Consider the following 20,388-nt stretch of genomic DNA (forward strand, 5'->3'; position numbering starts at 1 on the left):
TTTTGAAGGAAGGAAACGACAGCGAATCAAACTGAAGTTTGATTCACTCCTAATAGTATGGTGAAAATTGCAGCTGTTACTGCTGTGCATCGGTTGAAAGGCAATGTTAACGTGCTTGGTAAAATTACGGTATGTGAACAAGCCGGTAGCTTCTGCTCCTCGCAGACCCAAAAATCTGAATGTGGACATGAGATGGCAAGTACATTATCTTCATTGTCTGCTTTTCACAAAAATAGCTCAAGTAACAATTGATTACTCTTCAAATACCCTTGTATCACATATATTTCTTGCTAAAGCTGCTACAAGTACTATTTCCCTTTGTACAGTGAGGTGAGATGTAAACAAAACACAGTCAAGTTGGAGGAAAGACAGAAAAGCTAGAGTGGGCAAGCAGGGTAGACAGAATGGTTGCGTTTTTCGCTGCTGAAATTCTTACAAGAAAGTTTACTAGCAAAAAATCTCCTTAGTTTAAAAATACAGGTTTAACACGTGTTCTGTTTCACACTTGCCAGTTGTAGTCGTAACTGAGCCAAAATGAAATCGTAGAGCTGGAGTACTAGCAAATTTAGGATATTTGCAAGTTAGCAGTGTGTTTGAGGCTGTTTTAAAGTCTGTGAAGAAGAATAAAAGCAGTTATATAGACTAGTGAAAGTCATCTACTTTTCACTGAGAAGTGTCTGTTTGCTTCTGGGTAGGTTAGTTGAGACTCGGTTTTGCATTTGGCACTCTTAGTTGATATTGCTCAGATACAGCCACCGCTTCTGAGGTTGGTAACTCTGTGAACTCTATAGACTGCATCTTAAACAAAGCTGTGCTCTTTCAGTTTTTAATTTGTAACAAGATTTTATTCCCCGAAATGTGTAGGTGCTGTTTTTTCCACAGTAAGTGTAAATAGAAATGTGTTTTATAATTGACTAATGCCAAATTCAGTCTTTAATTCTGATCATGAGGACCACTCATCACAAGCTGCTGGTCATCTGAATCCTATAAAATAGAAGAAAAAGAAAAATCAGACTTGAACATTGCATTAAGAAATGAAAGTCACTTTTTGGCAAATCTGTCCATACAGATGGCAGAGGTTGCACCTGACACTTTTGCACTAAACAAGTCTTTTTACTGGATGCAGAAAGGTTTATTTTGATTTTTAGACTCTGCATGTACATGAGGGTCTTGCTAAATTGGACCATTGAGGCTAGTCAGATATTCTAGCTTTACTCAATCTTTCCTCCCCTTGTTTACCAGCCCCCTCCCCGTTGCATTTCAGATTCTTTGCAGAGTGCTGGCGTGACACTCAGCTGCGTTTGCAGCGAAGAGAAGGGAAGACAAAATTGGAAGGCTTTTTAAGTTTGTATAGACACGTCGCTGGCATCGAGTAGCGTTTGAAGTCCTGTTTAATTCAGCTCTCTTTGAAGGTAGACTTGAGATACAGCTGTAGACCACAGACCCAATTTGTAGCAGTGGTGAGACAGGAAAGCCAGGAACTTGAATGGTGTTTTCCTGAATTAATTTTTCCTTTTTTGCGACTAGACGTCTTCCTTTCATAAAGTCATTCCCTCTTACCATGATTTTAGTTGTGTCTCAATCTCAAATCAAAATGAACACTTACCGAGAAAGGATCATAAGAAGGTTCTGGTGGAGTCAGTGCAGAAGAACTTTCATATGAGGGGTTGGTGATATTTGAAGGCTGTGACTTGTCCAGTGATGTTACGTCAGTGTCATCTTTTAACTACATAAAATCACACAAACCTGCTTAAAATCCATCCTCCTCCTAACAGTGCATTAAGTGGGACACTTAAGCTTCGCTACCGACTGGTGCAGCGTTGTGACTGAACGGGCTTTATCAGTGTCTCCGGGCATGAACTGTGTCCTAGGTTGTTGTATTATCTCAGGTCACTTCACGCTGGAACCTTTTTTCTCTCCCTTACTATTTTAACGCCTCAGCAAAGAATGGGAGAGGGAGTGTTGCCCTGGCATTGTGCCTGGGATAAAAGGTACCTGGTTGGTCCTGAGCACTCTCTTAAATTGCAACTACATAAAAATACAAGCATTTCCCCTGGCTCATGGCTCCTGTTTTTGTTTCTAGAAGACGATTCACATTATGCAGGGTCTAGAATAGGAAGGGATTTCTGGTTACTTCTAGGTAGACTTCCTTTTGGATTGATTTTTGTGTATTTTGTAACACTTTTTTGTCATCCCTGGTCTCTGAGTAGCTTGGCTGTTGCTGGCTGGTTTCACATCACCACGATGCTACGTGAAGCTAGCAAAGTTAGTTAAAGCAAGCAGGAGAGCGCATCAGTATAAAAACTTGCGCTTTTCAGTCCTGACAGTCATTTCAATTTGCTTGTCTTTTGAATCTGGGCTTTTTCCCTATCAAACGTTTCAACCTCCAGAGCAGCAAAATTATTAGCAATGTCCTGAAGGAAGGGGAAGAGAACAGGTGCCCTTTCAGTGGTTGTAATTACCTGCTTCCCTAAAGGTGAGCTTTCTGGTGAGGCAAAGACTTCCACACTGGTGCCGTATACTTAAATAAGTGTTTGGCCAGTCCTTGGTGTTGGAAGTGTCTGAGAGAGCAGGAGCCCCTCAGGCACCCTGGAGGGAGAGGTTGGGGGGAGCAGTAGGCAAGTGTAAGCTTGTGCCCAAGACAAGTGTGTGAGCCTTCCCCGCTTTCTCCATGTCTTAGTCTGAATGGTTCAAGTGGGAAGCGATCGGGAATGTTTCTAGCTTAATAAAATGCAAGGAGAAATTGGAGGCTGTGAGTTTGGGAGGTGCGGTGGGTCTGGGGTAGTGCTGCCCCCCTGCTTTGCATTCCTGTCTGCTGCCTACCTTGAAGTGCTGGAAGCCTGTGTTTCTCCTCCTGAACCTGAGGTAAGAATATCCGATAAAAGCCACAATTCCAGTAACCAGGCAGATGCCAAAGAATATTCCTGTCCCAGTACTGGCATGGAGAGGAGCCTGGAAGCGAGAGAGAGGGTGAGTGAGCAACGGGGTGGGCACTGGTCACCTACCAGCACCCGAGCACATGCAGTGTCCCTTTGAGATATGCCCTAGTCCTGAACTGCTTTTGTGCTCGAGTTTCCTGGTACGTGATCCCTAGAGACAGTTAAATACGGCCTTTTGATAGTAATTGCAAATTAATTTTTTTTTCAGGGTACTGGACACTGGCTGTGGTACAGCTTCATCTTGGTTATGTTTCTGAAGTTACAGAGCATGCCTAAGCGATCTTTTCTGGTCAGCCTTTTCAAAGTAGCAATAGAGGCTATGATGAGGCTGAAACCTCACTGGCCTGAGGAGGTGAAGTGGGTACCAAATGCCCTTAAGCAGCTTTGGAAACCTGTGCTACAAACCCTAGAGGGCTCTGCATGGGTTCAAGCTTATTCCCCACTGCTTTGTGCACTGGGGAGGTGTTGGTTATTGCCAGCTATCGGCAGCCATACCATCCTCTGAGCCCTGCTTATCAGGGCTCAAACCAAACCGCATCTGGGAGGAGGCCCATCTCATCACTGGTTAGAGGGACTGGCAGCCTGTGCAGAGGGTGTGCAGGGCTGGGCTCCGCCAGCGGCCCAACACCTGCTTTCTGTAGGTCATTTTGCCCCAAAACACGCAATGCCTTTAACCTGAAATTATTCTTCAGTCAAGCAGGTAAAGTGCCAATCCAAGTAACTGTATACAATATTTTATAAATATTTTAATAAATATGTAGGTGAAGGACTGAAAGAAATTCACATGTGATCTGGATTTAATCTAAAGGGGAGAAATGCCTCCAGACTCTGACTTTGACTTTGGTTTGCCTTCTGCAGCTCTGTGGCCTTGACAGACTGATACCATGAAGGTGACTGGCAGTTTTGGAGTGATAATAAGTTTGAGGGATCCCAGGGCACGCAGCCACTCAGGCTGCAATCTCCCCAAAGCACTGTGCTCTTTGCTGGCAATCCGGGAGGTGAGGAGGGGTCTGGAAATGGGTAGGAGATTCATATGCTCTTACTCTTGCTTTTCCATGTGATGCTCTAGCTCCGTGGCCTCCTGCCTAGAAAACTAATTACTAAACCTACCCTGGCAAAAATAATCACATTGTCTTAATAGATATGCTCTCTTCATTTATTTTTTAGAAAACAAAGTAATTTACACAGTGCCGCTGGACAGCTAAATATTAGAAAACATTTAGTTGCCCTCTAGCATGTGAAAGGTATTATAAAGACTATAATATCATGCTGCTGTAGACTGACAGAAGTTGCCTATTATTTTGACTCATTTTCAGGCAGTAATTTATGCTTTTACCTAAGTGTGTCATTTTCTACTTGTGAGGATTGTAGGCTGCAAGGGATTTCTGTGAACAGAGATTGTGCAGGCATGTTACTGAGCTTCTAGGAACAAGAAGGCTGGTTTGTAAAGAAGAAAGGGTTGCTCAGAACAAAATGAAGGTGAGAAATAGGGTATCCGTCGCATTAATCTTGCGGACCAAGGAGGCAGCTGATTAGCCACTTCTGAAATCAGAGCTGGGATAGATGGGCTGTAAACGTGAGTGAGGCCCCTCCAGCGCATGGAGAGAAGGATCAGAATGAGATACCTCGATGGAAGGGAAGTTCTTTGGATTAAATAAGTGGTCGGTCATCTTGTAAGGTCAGCTTGAGCCTGTGTTGGGCTGTCACAGAATACCCTGCATGGAACAGAGCTCCCACCACCCAAAAAACCAAAAAAAATCACTATGTACTTACAGGTGCTGGCGGAGCCTTTAAAGGCTCTGAAATGACGTGGATTATCCCGTTGGAAGCGATTATATCCCACTCAACAATAGCACTTCTGTCCACATACCTGATCTCACTCTGCCAGGAGAAAGAGCAATGAGAGCTGAGTTTTGACCCTCCTCCCTTTGGGACTGAAATAAACCTTGAGACTCTTGACCCACCTCAGTTACTGACAAACAGAGGAAAAATCACGTGGGGGCTTACACCGCTGCCTCCCTGGACATCAGCCTGGGATGGCCCCAGGCTGGTCATGGCTCTCCTGTGCATGAAGTAGCATCATCATTACCTGCATATTGCCTTCAGGCATTTTTTTTTTTTTTTTTAAAATAAGGGTTTTTGTGATGTTTGTGCAATTATCAAGCTCTGCCTAGGAGTGCTGTTACAGCTGCAGCCTGCCGCTGTTACAGCTGCTTTCTGTGCTGAGGATGCCACTTGCACTGAGTTTGCTGGCTTGAGAAGTGCTGGGTCAGCACTGATGGGGAGCCGCTGCCTGCAGATTATTTGGTGGCCTAGTGTCAGTGAGCTGGAAGGTGGTCCCATTTGGCAGCTTATCAGGAGGTGAGAAAGGAGAGGGACGGGATCGGTCATTGCCACCCCAACGCTTCTCTAGACTCTGCTGATAACAGGAGTCCTTGACTGCTTCAAGCCGATCCTGAGTCTCTCCAGCATTTTTGGGAGCATGGGTGTCTGAGCTATTGCAAACTCTGCTTTAAATTGCATCCTAGCAAAACGTTTTCTCCTCGGTGAGCAGAACCGAGAGCTGCTGCCTGCTCTTGCCCCAGGCACAAGGTGGTACACTGCTACTGGAGCACACGTCGACTTTCTGTGCCCAGGGAGGAAGGGACTCAGCCGTGGTGGCACCGCGGAGTGGTGTGGGAGTCACACCATGTCCTCCTCCCTCTCCCTCACCCCTGCCAGGGTCCTGGGGAAAGCCTGTGGGCTCTGACCTGGTGTGCTGGGACAGGTGGGTGCTTGGCTGCCTGGAGCATGCGTGGAAAGCGGCTGCTACCTCTCCTTCCCACCCTGGCACCCCGCTGAGCTTTACTGCAGCCGGGGGAACTGGGGGCTTGCTCAGGTCCTCCAGGAAGGAAGAAAAGCTACAAATTTCCAGCCAGCTTTGAAGGGCAGGAGCAAGATTTGTGTTAATGGGCTCAAAGCCTCCCCTTGGCAGCTTTTGAAGAAAAGAGGATTTTTTTTTTTAAGGAGAATCTCTTTTAACTCAAATATCAGATCAAAGTAATCCAAAAGAGCTCCTGGCATGCTAATGAGTGATACAGGTAAGCCTTGTGCTGGTGCACCCAATCTCTCACGAGGGTATACTTTATTAATGCAATTACTGGGTTTGCAGTATTAGGGTGGTTTTAAAAATATAAATGGTAATTCTCATGCCAAAGGAGTTTGTCCTCGAAGGAGGAAGGGAGCAAAGGCAACAGATGAGTCATTTGTGCACCTCTTCCTGCAGCACCTATTCCCTTCTTGTTGGTGTCTGTGAAAATCCTCCCCCCCTGCCCCCAGCTGGCATGTTGGGCACTCAACTTGCCTTGGGTCCAGTGCCATTCTCTAGAGCACATTTTAACTGCAAGCCCACGGACGCAGGGTTTCTTATTTTCATATTCAGCTATACTGCATCACCCACAGCAGAGTCCCAACCTCGGTCTCAAGGGGTTGCTGTCATAGAGGTCATTTGAAATGCTGGGGTAGTGAGTATTTTCTTAATAAAAAAAAATGAGAAGTTGGGTGTGTTTTCAAAGGATGTGTTCCCCTAAAATGTCAAAGGATATTTTCCATTTGTAAAAAGGATATCAATTTTTGCATTTAAAACCCACTGAAATAGTAATAAAAGATGCAAACCACTGTTTTGTCTGCTTTTGCTCTGAGCAAGGCTGTGCTAGCATCTCCCACCTCTCCCAAAAGGTTACCAAGAAACTTTACAAATACCAACACCTTTCTTTAATGATAAGCTGCTGCTCTCATCTCTCCTCTTATTGCACTGCCATCTCCCATAATCCTGCCAGGCTGAGAGAAGGGTTGAATCCAGCCCGTATCCCCATCCTGCCATTCCTGCAGGCCGCCTGAACAGCTTTTCTCAAGTTCTGCGGGTCAGAGCTTGGCCATTTGCAAACTTGTAAATTTGCAGTTTGCCAACTGCTATCCTGCAGTCTCTGGGCAGGAGCCTTCTGAAGTCAGCCTCTCATTGCTGCCCCCTATAACCGTACCAAATTGCTCTCCGGATCAGTGTGTCACCCGATTACAGGGTATAGCCTAAGTGGGGAAAAAGCACGAAGATGGGAGATTTATTAAAAAGGTACCTGTTCAGCGGTAGGGACTTGATGTTCCTGGCCCCTGGTGTTTGTAATGAGGAGTTTTTCCCCAAGATGAGTTAGAAGAGTGGTTCCATTGGTCAAGTCCTCATAAAACATTATGCTGGCATTAGATAAATGATACTCGATGTCTCGCCCGGAAAGTGTCTGCAAATGAGAGCAAAATAGAAGGAATGTTAACTGATCTCATTAATCTTCTGGATTTACCAGTGCCTGTGGCCTTTTTCCCTCTTTGCTATTAATGCTACAGCAAGTGCAATATGGGGTAGAGGCTATTGGGAAATCTGGATGTGAACAGTGGGATCTTCTCTCCCTGCTGGCCTCTGATGGCAAGGGGGGGGAGGGAGGGAGGACCAGATGCCTTTAACGTATTTGTGGGAAATACCAAAGCTGGGCACTGCTTTCTTCAAATAACTGTGCTTGATGTTAATAAGGCAGAGAAAGCTTCATGTCAGGCAGACTCCTTTATAACTGGGTAACTAAAATCCCTGATGGAAAAGTCTGTAGTGACTTGAACGCTTGATAACCTTACACTCCTAACTATGGAAAAGAAATGGAAACGATGAACTCACCTCTTTCAGAAGCACAGTTTAAACTATGTGGGGTTACACAGAAGTCATGTCATACTAAGATTATTATTTTTTTTTTAAACTTAAATTTCACTGGGATACAGAAACCTGTAATGGCTGTTTAAAAAGTGTTATTAAAATGAGGAAGGAAAAAAGAAAAAAAACCTGACCTCATTTTCCCTTAACCCGCTATCGTTTGGAGCAAAGAGAGTGGCATGCACTGACAGGTCCGTGAGGTACCGCAGGAACTCTTTCCCCTTCCTAGAGCTGTTGGAGTAAGCCATGATGTCCTAGGCAGAAACAAAATCCAGCTTTACTAAAGAGCAGTTGTGCACTCCTGTGCGGGGAGCTGAAAAGATGAGACTGTATAAATAACGACAAAGAAGCTTTCTATTAATAGCCACTAGTAACTCCGGAGTGATATTATGGAAGAAGTTTGTTGTCAAAACCCAGTTTTAGCTGCTGATTTGGCGAGCGCATCTTAAATTGACCTGCAGGAGCTGGGCCCTTGTTGTCTGTGAGCCTCCTTACACGTATAATGCCTTTCTGAGTAGTGGCAAGAAAGGGACCCTTTTAATGCTTTGCCTTTTTCCCCAGCAGCAATTCAATAAAATTACAAAAAAGCACCGCACTCCTTGTGATGCTTAGAAAGCCAGGAACAGTTGTGCACAGAATCCTCCTTAAGCTAAAGCTGCAGTAGCGTTTAATTTCCAAATGAACTTTAAAAACCCCAAAACCTCTTTGGAGCAAGTAATTAAAAAAATAGCGACTAAGTTCTGATTTCAACGGCACAGATTTAGACCACTCCACCTTGCTTTGCTGGTGTGGTGGTGTTACCTGCTAGTAAAGCAAACACTGAGATACAACCCGGTGGCAGAGCCTGCTTCGCTCCGCTCACCCGACCGAGCAACGCGCCAGCTGTGGGCCGTACCGACAAGAAGTTTGTCAGCGTTGGGAAGGACGTCAGCACTTGCAGCAAGTTCCCGCTGCAGGAGAAGCCGTCCCCCACGTAGCCTGGCTTGCAGGTGCAGTTCACCTCTGGAAGGCACAAACACAGAGAGCCGCGTGGGCAAACGCCCTTTGCTAGAAGGCTTTAGGCTGTCCTGTGCCTGACAAAACAACTTTCAGGCAACAGATACATATTTTTTTTAAAGTTAAAAAGAGGTGGAGTCTCTTGCAGTGTTATCTAGCAGCCTGTGGCTGACCAAAGGAACCAAAAACCGGGCTGCTGCTCCCCTTTGTGCAGAGGGATGCAGCAAAGGACCCACTTACCTTTCTCCCTGTAGCAGAAGACGTCCCAGGTTTCACTCAGGTTGACTCTTCTCCCGTAGTCCACGATGCCGACGTACCCAGAGCCGCAGTTTGGGGAGGAGAAGGCAGTTGGGTAGCCCACTCTTTCGCCGTCTAGCCAGCCAGCAGCACACAGGTGGTACCTCGCCTGCAGCCGGATCGGCCATAAGGGAAAAAACATTGGGGGAAGAGCTGGGTGGTGGGGCTGGGGCACTGCAGACAAAACAGACGATCCCCCCCAGGGCGCTCAGGCAGCACCCGACCTGCCAGCCCTCTTTCTGAGGGGGCTCTGTCCATCCATCTGTCCTGCAGCCTGCCCTGTGCTGAGCTCTGGGCCAAAGGGCTGCGGAGATGGGGCCCCTCTGAAAGTCAGTGGCTCCCCGTATGGACTAAGGGAGTCTTTCCCAGGAAAAGCTTCCCCAAGCCCAAAGCCAGGCAAGATCAGAGGTGGGTGTGAAAGCCAAAGGGAGACGTGCAATCCCATCGTGTGCCAGCCCACCTTTTGTCAGTGTGGGAAGGGCTCACAAACCAGCTCAACACAGAAAATTGCTCCTGGGAGTGCTGGAGCTAGAGCTCCAACACTCCCGGGAGTGCTGGAGCCAGCCCCACTGCCGACTTTGCTGCTTTGAGGGAAATATTTAGACTATGGGGCGCAGGGGACATGCAGCTCAGGCTGCAATCTGGATCCCCTCGGGCAGCAGGGGCAGGTTTACATGCTGGCCGTGGTCCAGCCTCACATTTTGCTAAAGGTGTCTCTAAACGGTGAGCGTCTTTCTTCCTTCCACAGATGGGAAGGACCCAGAAAGGCACAGTCAGTCTGACTCACTCTTCTAAACAAGTTTTACAAACCCAAGGTGTGATGCTCATCCCACTGATGTCAGCCATGCGCTGTCTATAACAGACTCGAGGAAAAGAATATGGAAATGGCTCTGCTAAGTTAACAGCATTTGGGGAAAAGATTCCTGGAGCCTTACATTAAAAAAAAAATTAAGCATAATTCTGAAGTGTGTATTTCTTTAAGAAGTGCTAATAATTAAAACCTCCATGAAAACACTCTGTAAGTCTGACTTTACCATCCCATCCCAGTATCACTGGAAACAAGAACTTGGGAACTGGTTTCAGTGCTGTATGAGCAGGCGTGAAACCAATAAACAGTCTGAAAACTGCTCCCAGCCAAACATACCCTGAGGCACGGGGGAAGGAAAGGAGGGAAAACGAAGCTTATTAGCACAGAGCAGCCCCCTTGCTCCTCCCTCTCCATTTACGCTGTGGCTAGGTCCTCTCCAGGGATCTCCTCCTGCAGTGAGGCTACCTCACCTTCTGCGCGTACAGCAGCTGGTTATACGTAGCGATGGTGGCTGACTCATTGGCACAGGCCTCCTTTGCCTTCTCATAAGTCATCTTGTACTGCCCTTGTGGGGACCGTAAGTGGAAAACCCCAACCGTGGTATCTGCAAAGAGAGAGAAGGACCAGCTCTTCCTGAGGGGGTTTCAATGTCTGGATGCAGAGTCAACTGTGCCATAGAAATACCCGTGAATTTTGTGAAATGTAGTTAGGACAGATTGATCCCTTAGGGGTAACATTCCTACCTGGAATGCCCTCATCTGTTGCTTCATAAATCCAGTATCACAAAGTATGTAAGCACACGTTCTAACTTCAATCTCATTGTTTCAAGGGGACATAGGTAGATGATTGAGTGAGCTTACAGAAACAAGGATCCTGGCCACTGGCTTCAGTGCAGTGGCACAGGGATGAGGATGTCCCTGTCCCGTGGTGTGCATGGTGTGCCATTCTCACCTTGGAAGTGGAGATCGGCACAGTCAGCGTCAGGGTGGCACTGCCCGTTGTCTTGCAAGCAGCGGTTGAGGGGAAGCTGCATCACCGAGCAGTTCAGCCCATCACCAATGTAGTTATTTTTACATTCGCACTTGCGTTTGTCCTGGTCAGAGAGAGAATAAAAACCGCTAAGCCAAGTACTTAGCTAACTTAGAAGTGGTATTTCAAGCAACATTCTGAACTGTTCGAAAAATTTCACTTGATGTAGCCAGGAATGGACAAACAGGAAAGTTGCTACTAACAACTGTGATTCAACAGACCACAAACTCTGACACTGACATTTATTCTTCTAAGCAAAATATTTACACATGCACTTGGGTGCTTTGCTGAATTAATACCAAAGCATAATTCCATCCACAAAGCTAATAACATGCATTGGAGAATTATATGACACATAATTAACAAAAATGGATGGCAAACCTATCAAAATGATATTTAAATGACTGGGCATGGGAGCATGAAAGGAATTTAGCAGCCCACTGATAGTAATAAACTGAGAACTATAAACCAAGCAGGAGCTGGTGACATCCAGGGATTGCGATGGTTGGCAGCTGGAACGGATTAGCGGCAAGGCTTTTCTAGATAGCTCCTGGAAGACACATCAGGCAAGCCACCAAAATGGAACGGACAGGTGATCCCGAAAGCACCAGGACAAATGCTGGATCAAGTCACCGCACATGTTTTCCTCAACAGCTTTGACTGTGGGGGCCAAGGAATTTGTATCATGTGGCTGCAGAGCTTTTTAAGCTGAGTCCGGCCAACCAACAAGTGATACTGTTCTCCCAACTGTCCCTAGGTTTAGCTACCAAACTATATTCAGTTTCAATCCAACAAACTCCTATTGCAAATAGGGATAGCCAGTTAGGGAGAGCTAAGGGGACAGAAAAATTACACGTGCAAAATATCCCATCTGCTGTAGTACCCCTTTCCCCAGAGGAAAGATTTCAAACTGTTTCTCACCCCTCAGCTGAAAGGATAGCAAACTGATGTGGAAAGTAGGCTGGTGCTATGTAAAGGTTGTTTCGGAAAACAGGGACTTTGAGAGGTATGGGGTGTGATCCAGCCAGAGAAAACACTTCTGCTGGCACCAGGAAGAAATGCCTCGGACTTCCCTGCTGGTGACTGAAATCATTCAACTTACAGGTCCTATGACAGTGCAAATGGCATGCTCATGGCAGCCTCCGTTGAACCCATCGGCGCAAGGATTTATTGGAAGGCATGTAAAGCCATCGCCTTTGTATCCTTTCTGGCAGCTACAGAAGACTTTCACCCCAAGTTGTGTGCATTCGGCTGCCTTGTGGCACCCGCCGTTGTTTTGTTTGCAAAGGTCTGCAGCTGCACGGGGGAAAAGAAAACAAGTGAGTAAAGTCTGCTTTTAAGGAGGATGTTCTTCACAAAGACAAACCACCTCCAGATTTTTAAGGCACGCTAAAAATACTAGAACACTTGTTTGGGGAAAACAACTGTTTGAGTTTCCTGAGGCATTCCTGAACTTGTGTGAAGGCTATCCTTTAGGGCTCTGAAGCCCTTGTCAGGATGTCCTCGATTTAAGAGACGTGGCACCACCCCCCAGAGGTTCTGCTTTGCCTTTTGGCAGCCCAAGAGAGCTGCTTTTCTGGGGACTCTGCTCTGGCCAGGGTGACTTTGGAGGACGCGAGACACCTGGCTCAGAAAGAATGACTGTTTCTGCAGCGACGTTACTGGGGAACTGCCTTGCCTTAAGGTCATAAAAGAAAATCCCGTAAGTGAAACACTGCTGAAAACCTGCTGTCTCAAAACCCTGACTGAAGCACACTTCTTGCTCATACTCCTGCTCAGTAAAACCTGGTGAAGCTAGCCACTTGCTTCAGAAAAAAACTGATCTGTATATATCCTAAATTCGTTTCACTTGCTGCACTGTGGAAGCTGTTAGGTTTGATAGCCGACATTTCATACCAGACGGCAACTGCACGCAAGTGCATGTGCAAGAGGGGACAGCCTGCTTTCTTGTAGGATGGGAGAGGGAGCTCACCTGTGCATGTGAGCCCATCCCCGTTGTAGAATGGCTTGCACTGACACGTGTTGTTCTCCATGCAGACGGCATTGGCAGAGCAGCTTGGGGAACACACCGGCGGCAGAGCTGTGGGGAAGGCAGAACAGCTGGGATGAAAGAGCTATTTATATTGCAATGCCCTTGTTTCCTGCAGAACGAAAAGCCCTCATACCAGTCTTGCTAAGTGGAAAACCTGTAAGAATATTTTTTTGACTGCTTAGCTCTCAGGTGACACCTTCCCTCGTGTAGTCCAAAGCCCCTCCACAGGGGAGGTAGGCATTCATATTCCTATTTCACAAAGGAGGAGACAGAGGGGTGAAGGGACCTGTTCTCAGTCCAGAGCAGAGTCCCTTAGTCTCCTTAGAGGGCTTCTGATATTATTAACCCTTTTTCTCTCTTCTCTATGCAAACCCTCTGTTGAATTGCAAGTGCTTTGAACCCCTGGCTCCATGCAACAGAGTCCGGTGAGAGGAGGCAGAGACCTAGCTTGGTTTCACACAGCCGGCCAGTCCATCCTGTTTCACAGAAACATCGTCCCGTTCCTGAATATCCTTCGTCACACTGCCCGTTGGTCTTGCATTCGCAGGCTGCAAAAGGAACACAGAGGGATCACTTACAGAGCTGCCATTGGGAAAGGAGAAAATCTTTCCCTACAGAAACATCACCTATACTGTCAGTTTAGATACAGTATTATTTAGCAATTATTCAGATAAATCTAACCTCATGGTTTTTCACCATGAGGCCAGTCAAGCAGTGGACCAGACTTCCCAGAGCAGTTGGGCAGTCTCCATCCTCGGAGGTTTGCAAGCCCCAACAGGATAAATCCTGAACAACCTGGCTTGATCTCAGGGCTGACCCTGCTTTGGGCAGGGGTTTGGACTAGAGACCTCCTGAGGCCCTTTCCAACCTGAATTATCCTGTGGTCCTATGATTTTATAACTGGTATTAGTTCAATGTCCCTCTGGAATTGAAAATGGGTATTGATCTGCATTGTGGTAGAGTAGCAAATTTCACAAAGGACTGTGGCGGGAAGGAGTTAATGGCTGAGCTGAAGACCCGGCCTGATCCTGTCCTAATGTGCAGCAGCTGCTAGCTGTGGGGGAGCCTTTTAGCCAGAGAGAAGTAAGGTGTACAGAGTGAGAGTGTTTGGTTGCTGGCAGGGAGGGGGTCTGTCTGAGTGAGGAAGCCAAATATGAGGTTAGTGAACTTTGCTGTAAAACGTGGGCAAGTTGCCTGTAATGTGTTTTTCAGGTTTTAGATGTTTTTATGCCTAAAAGCTTCTGGATTCCTTTTGTTCCTTTTATATGTGGGGTGTTACCCCTTGTGCCCTGCAAACTGAAGCATGAGGGGCTGATTTAATCTATAGGTGATGTTTTTTCCCTACTCTTTGGGCCCTGCAATAACTTACATGCCGAGTCCTTCTTAAGGAATTATTGTCTCTCTGTTTTATAATGTAACGAAGTAGCATCTTTTCCTGCCTTATCCCTCTTCCTGAAATATTGTTGTTTAAAGAGGAAAATGATGTGGGGTTGGGGGAACTGATTCTCTGAAAACCTGGTCCTGCTGAAAAGGAGTTTCATCCTCTGGCTTTATTTTATTTAGGCTGGTTACCTAATTTTTGGCTGATATAAATATGCATAAAACTTTTCTGTTAGATACCACAATCTGGGTTTCAGACTAACAGCTCATGCAGTTTATGCTATGGTGTGCTATGAAATGGACAAATTGTAGGGAAGCATAATACTGAGCACTGGTGTCCAAGCCTGGTGCCTTGCCTACATTGCAAGGGTATCTAGCCTATAACCCTTCATGGTACGTGCCTCATGAGCACTACGGGTGCACACGGTTAGGATGGAAGCATCAATATCGTAGCTTCCCATCTCAAGGCTTTATGTTGGGAAAGCATTTAAGTTTAAAGGGTGATATTGATCCTGGCTCCTCCTAGTTTATACTTAAAACCACAGTGAAGTGGATTATATGAGCAGTTTCTTAGATGCCGTCCCTCTTCACAAACTGCCTTCATCTCTGTCCTTTTTCTTCTCTTCTGCAAAAGCAGTGCATGGCCTTGGCCTCCTGCAGTCCTTGAGGAACCACATTGCTAAAATGCTGTCTTGCCTTTTATGAGGGTGGGGGAGAAGGCTGTGCTGTAGTTGAAAACACTTGTTGATGGAGGTTCTGTCTCTATTCCCTGTTTTTTATGTACCCTACAAGAATAGGAGGAGCCCTGCAGAGAAAGCTATGTAAACCTCTGCCCCCCCCCCCGCCTTCTCCTCCCTTCTGAGACCTTGTGCCATCCCTCTGTGTGAGGAAGCACTCGGGGAAAATGTTAGTGTAGAAAGTGGGAAGTGTTTCTTGGTTTACTTAAAAACTCATTGCTGACAAAATAGATTGAGCTTGACATGGGCAATGATATGGAAAGGTAACTTAAACATACGCCTGCAGCTGGAGCCGTATCTGCCTGGCAAACACAGCTCGCACGAAGTCCCATTGAAGCCGCTGTCACAGTGGCACTCTCCTGTCCCAGTGTACCCATCGTCACAGGAGCCGTGGTTATTGCATGGGGTCTCTGGGCCCCCTGGGCAAGCTGAAAGGTTTAAGAAAAAAAAAAAAGGCTGTTTAGCTCAAGTGCATGTTTATGCATTGTCACTGTTTGTTATTTATTGTTCTGTAAAAATCCTTGAACAGGGAAAGGCCTGTAAATGCATCTCTGTGGGGGCGTGTAAAAGTGGCTGTGACACTTGCAACTGCAAGCCTCCTGCTCCAAATCCCTTGACATACTTTTACAGCTTATGTCAGAACGGTGTTGTAGACTCTGCCAGCCCTGGGTCTGGGTGCTTGCTCATTCAGACCTATCAGTGAATGGGACTGCCCAGCCCCTGCCCAAATCCAGCCTTGCTCATGCACCTCCATGTGCTGGTGAGCCCAAAGGACAGCTCGGGGTGGGCTGGCCAAAATTGCTCGGGACCGCCATGTGTCTGTTTGTGAAATCTCTACAGAGTGAGTCGGCAGGGCTATGTGTCCCTGGACCTGCCTGCCAGGTGAGAGCCTCAGTACTGTTCCCCTGTGGGGCTGGCAGGTGAAGGAGCACACCGTTCGTTAATGCTTGCTAACAAACAGCTGGAGAGAAAGCTTCTCAAACTGTCTCACACCTGGTTAAAGCTGCAATTTCTGAGCTTACGCCAGTGGTGTGCTTGCTTGCAGGTGGCTGAGGAATTGTACACTGTGTCTCTGGTGTCTCCTGGTATCACTGCCACGAACCTGATGTCTGTTTTTGTGTTGAAAGGACTTTCAGCTGGTGACTGATTAAGACTCGCTAGGTTTGGTTACAGCAGAGCAGTCTTTACTCTCTGTAGCATTCACTTAGTTTGCTACTAGCATGGAGTTTCAAACTTGCTGTAAATGTGAAAAAGAGATTATTTGGAGTGGAAAAGCAATAATACTTTCTGTTTACTTCAGCCCTTGCAACAGAGTTCCCCCATCTTGCGGCTGGTCTCTCCTCATGCCCCCTATCCCAGCTCTCACAGTTCAGCCTGCCAGGCGCTACGTGGCTGGTGGCAGGGGGGTCCTACCTTGGCAGTCTGGCCCGAAGTAGCCCTTGCAGCACTTGACCGTGTGGATGACCATGGAGCAGTTCCTACGGCAGCCGTCCCTCTGCAGCCCATAGGACTTGTATGTGCACCAGTGGATCCCTTCCTGGGCATCACGTGTGCCAGCGCAGAGAGGGGGAAAAACACAGGAAGATGAGTGCCATGTGGAGGTTTGGTTTTTTTCCTCTTTAAATCACAGTTTCTGATGTACATTGAATCAAAATGTGATGTGTGAAGAGTGCTGGTGTGAGGCCCCCACCTTCTCTTTCATTCCCGACTTGCTAAGCACCATTAATGAGGATGGAAGGCTGGCTCCAAAGTCAACCAAAGCACTCGCTACAGTGGATGCTGCGTGAGACCGACAAGCATCCCCCACCACCAGTGTCTGGGTGTTTGCCCTGGGGACAGCTTTCTCCCGGCGGCTTTGTGGCATCACTTAACAGTGTGGCTTCACTGTTGAGGGTTCGCTTTTTATTTTTTCAAAGCAACTTATTCTAGTTTGCTTGTGTGAAATACAGAGAAGAGCAGGTTAGACTGCTTAAATGCAAGATTTTAATGTATTACCTTTGGTTTTGTCCCTGGAGGGCATTTAGAATTACTGAAACAGCTAACACAATGCCCCTGTTGTACAAAATGGACAAGGAAAAAAAAATATATTAAAATAATGGCAACAAAAGGCTATTTGAAATGGACAAAAAGTCTGTTTTATGAGAGCAGCAAATATGAGCAGAGTGTAGGCTTACTATGCTTGAAACATTATAAGAACTCTGGAGAAAGAAGAGAGGAGAATGACAACAAAATAGTTGCATTAATTTAGTGCCATGAAATGCAAGAAATTAGTTTTGATACTAGAATATAAGTTCTGGAAGAAGAAACTTTGCTCTAGATTTAAACAAGCAGGGAAAAGATGGTGGATATTCTTCAAACAAATATTGACATGGGCTGCATCAGATCTGGATGTCTAATTTGGAGTAGAGGTAAATGGTTACGTCTTGGAAAGTGCTGACCAGATCTGAGGAAACTGTATCTATTTCATTTAACAAAATCATGAAACAAAAGGTAACTTGAGCAGATGGGATACACACAAGTGTTGGCTTTATAATTGAAATATAAATTCCAATAAGCTTTTTTAAGACTGACTACATGAAATCTTTTTTACTTCTAGGTAATTTTTTCATACACTCGAATTAAACTGAAGTAAATTTGGTCTTGAAACCATTTCAAAATGGGTTTCAAAACTTCCTGTTTGTGGGATCCATCAAAGTTTGTGGAAGAAGTTTCCTCCACTAAAACAGTGCCTGTTCAGGTGTGCTAAAGGATATTTCTGCGAAAGCAAGAAATGTGAGAGACCAAGAGTCTGGTTAACAGACTAGGCAGTTCTCTATCTTGTGTCCTTATCTTGTGTCCTGTGCAGTCAGGACAGCAACGCTGTTGCTTTGTAATTTGGAACTTTGTAAATGCAATCTGTATGACCAAATTCATAGTGAGAATTTGTATTAATTTAAAAGCTCGATAGGAAGATCTGTCAATTCCTCAAATTTATGCTTGCATTTGTAAGGTAGTGTTCTTATTGAAAACAGGGCAGGACTTGCTAAGCTGGTCTTAACTGAAACCACTTGTCCTGTGTATTGCTTAGTGTGGATGCAGGGTTTCTGTTGTGTATCTTTCAGGTGTTGTGCTGTGCTTCTTAACCTTAGCTCTAACCAGTGCGGCAGACGAAGCCAGACCGAAGTGGTGGGACTTAATGTGTCAAAGCTGCTGCCAGTGTTGCCCCAGTCTCTGCGAGGACAGGGTTTGGCCCTTGGGTTGCACCTTTGCCAGGGTGGGGGACCAAAAAAGGGGACTGACCATGAAATCCACGGTGAAGAAGCTGTCGCAGCGTCCCCCCAGGCTGGGGTCTGTCAGCAGGCAGTTGATGCCGTAGGCAATGCCCCCGTCGAACTCCAGCTGCCGCTGCACTATCTTGCACTGTCTGTCGTTCAGGAAAAGGGCGCCCTGAGGGATGGGATGGGGAGATGGGGGCGTGACAGGTCATGAGCTTCGTCTTCCTTGGGGCCAGGCTGAATCCAGGTCCTGCACGGGTGTTAGGGATAATTCTCCCTCTGCTCTAAACCAATCTGGGGACCTATAACTGAATGCTATAACATTACAGATGGGCAGATCTTTTGTGCCTTTCCTGAAGGGGACAGAGTGTGTCAGCCCTATGTCCACAGGTTTACCTTATGCACATTTAGGCTTAGTCACGTTTTCAGAGGCAGATGCTTGCCAGGGATGATCTGATACATTTGCAAAGAAAAACGTGCCGTTGTTCTGGCTTAACAAGGCTGCATGCATGCCTGCAATCTTAGCTTCTAAGTGCTTACAAACCAGAGTTTGCATGCAGATGCTGCATTCATGAGGTTTCTGCCAAAGCCAGGTTCACCTAAATAGTTTTCCATTGTGTATTTCATTGTAGGAGAAGTTAAAATGTGCTGATATTTCAGTTCTGAGGTAACTGAGAGCTGTTTTGAACAAATAGCATCTTACAACAGAGAAAACGATAGCTCCAAAGAGTCTTGCAAACCATCTAGTTTGCTGAATCTGTTGGGGTGGCTGCCCCGGTTTTGTGGCTGTTGGCGTGGACTGGTGAAGACCAATTGAGTTTTGGTGCCACTGACCCTTTCTGGGGGCTATGCACAGGCACAGTGGGGTCTGCATGAGTGGATCCTGCAGCAGGGGCAAGGGGTAAGCGTGCTGGCAGAGTGAACACTTACAATCTCCCTGTTATCCCCGCAGCTAACGCTGAGGTTGGAGCCCTGCAGGGTCTTCAATGAGGTGGAGACAGGGAGCTGGTAGGCCAACACCTGGGAAGGAAACAGGGGAAATGCACGTGTCTGGGCTTGCATGTCTTGGCCTTGGCAATGCTTCTAAAAAGCAAGGGCTTACCGCAGCGTCACGGACGATGTGGAATTTAAGGTACTGGACCAGTTTGTCAGTGTTGGACTTCTTGAAGAGGAAGTCCTGCTGCTCCTGTGGCAGCCCACGGATAGCTGTGTCTGTGGGCCAGAAGAGCGTGACGGGTTTGTGAATAGGATCGTTGATCAGCCCAAGCAGGTTGTTTTTCTGCAACATACCAAAAATTGGGGCAGAGGATTAATGCTCCATCTAAAATGACATTGACCCTATGGAGTGAACGTCTAGTATAACTGGGATGCAGTGGCCTGTGGGCTGCCTGGTCACCAGCCCGCAAACAGCCTGACTTTAAAAACCAGATGCCTCAGTTGAGCTGCCCAAGTTGAGTTACATGACTGAATTCTCAGAAGTGCTTCATCACCCAGGGCTGCCGACTGAAAAGCAGGCTGATGGCCCAACTTTGGGCTCAAAAAGTCATACTTGGGTCAAACCTTGGCCACGTAATTTGAAATATGGTAGGACAGAGCTGAGTGGGGAGGGGAAAGGTGGCTGTGGGTCTGCTTGATATCCCCCTACCTCTGTGGAAGAGGGACCATGTGGTGACCAGGGTTGTCGTGTACTGTGTTGTGAGCCCGCTGGCTCCACTGAACACCATCCTGCCAGTAATGCCATGTGCCATGCCTGTGCTTTTGTCTTTAAAAAAGTGTTTAAAACCTTTGCCCAGTGGCTGCTGTCTCTTGTGACCTTACCTCCAGCAAACTGCTGAACAGGATGTATCCATGTTTGGCTGCAACCATTTTAAGGCTTTCCTACAAAGAAAGGAATTTCAGTAATTTATCTAATAAATACATTATATAGGTATTTAAAAAGCAGATATTATCTTGCTTTCCCCTGTAAGTCACTTTTTGCTATGAAATCAATGCCGCTGTAAAAGCCCTGTGCAGAAGTCCTCTTATACTGTTCTTAGTAGAACTGTGATTCCTGAATGAATTTTAAATACAACATTTAACTTATTCAGCAGTGTCAAATGATGTTTGTATAAGGTCTTTTTAGTATCACTGGGTTTTTTTGTGACTTACATGATTTAAACATGATCTAACAGTAACTGTGGAAAAGCC

At 46.4% G+C, this 20,388-nt stretch overlaps 1 protein-coding gene across 1 annotated transcript in view; it reads right to left on the reverse strand.

Annotated features, from left to right (window-relative positions):
* Nucleotides 1-774: 774 nt before the first annotated feature.
* The window catches only part of STAB2 (stabilin 2), an 84,136-nt gene continuing 64,522 nt past the window's right edge, over nt 775-20,388 (reverse strand). The window contains exons 50-69 of the mRNA XM_076339581.1: nt 20,020-20,079; nt 19,304-19,480; nt 19,132-19,221; nt 18,227-18,373; nt 16,943-16,999; nt 16,361-16,484; nt 15,226-15,375; nt 13,274-13,378; nt 12,771-12,878; nt 11,901-12,094; nt 10,721-10,862; nt 10,240-10,373; nt 8,905-9,070; nt 8,564-8,670; nt 7,803-7,922; nt 7,052-7,210; nt 4,713-4,820; nt 2,824-2,952; nt 1,607-1,726; nt 775-984 (exon numbers count right to left, since the gene is read on the reverse strand). Coding sequence (XP_076195696.1) covers nt 934-984; nt 1,607-1,726; nt 2,824-2,952; nt 4,713-4,820; nt 7,052-7,210; nt 7,803-7,922; nt 8,564-8,670; nt 8,905-9,070; nt 10,240-10,373; nt 10,721-10,862; nt 11,901-12,094; nt 12,771-12,878; nt 13,274-13,378; nt 15,226-15,375; nt 16,361-16,484; nt 16,943-16,999; nt 18,227-18,373; nt 19,132-19,221; nt 19,304-19,480; nt 20,020-20,079 — 2,448 coding nt within the window. The 3' untranslated portion in view covers nt 775-933. The remainder of the gene's footprint in view (nt 985-1,606; nt 1,727-2,823; nt 2,953-4,712; nt 4,821-7,051; nt 7,211-7,802; nt 7,923-8,563; nt 8,671-8,904; nt 9,071-10,239; nt 10,374-10,720; nt 10,863-11,900; nt 12,095-12,770; nt 12,879-13,273; nt 13,379-15,225; nt 15,376-16,360; nt 16,485-16,942; nt 17,000-18,226; nt 18,374-19,131; nt 19,222-19,303; nt 19,481-20,019; nt 20,080-20,388) is intronic.

Source organism: Aptenodytes patagonicus, chromosome 1 (assembly GCF_965638725.1).
Source record: "Aptenodytes patagonicus chromosome 1, bAptPat1.pri.cur, whole genome shotgun sequence".
Classification (NCBI taxonomy): Eukaryota; Metazoa; Chordata; class Aves; order Sphenisciformes; family Spheniscidae; genus Aptenodytes; species Aptenodytes patagonicus.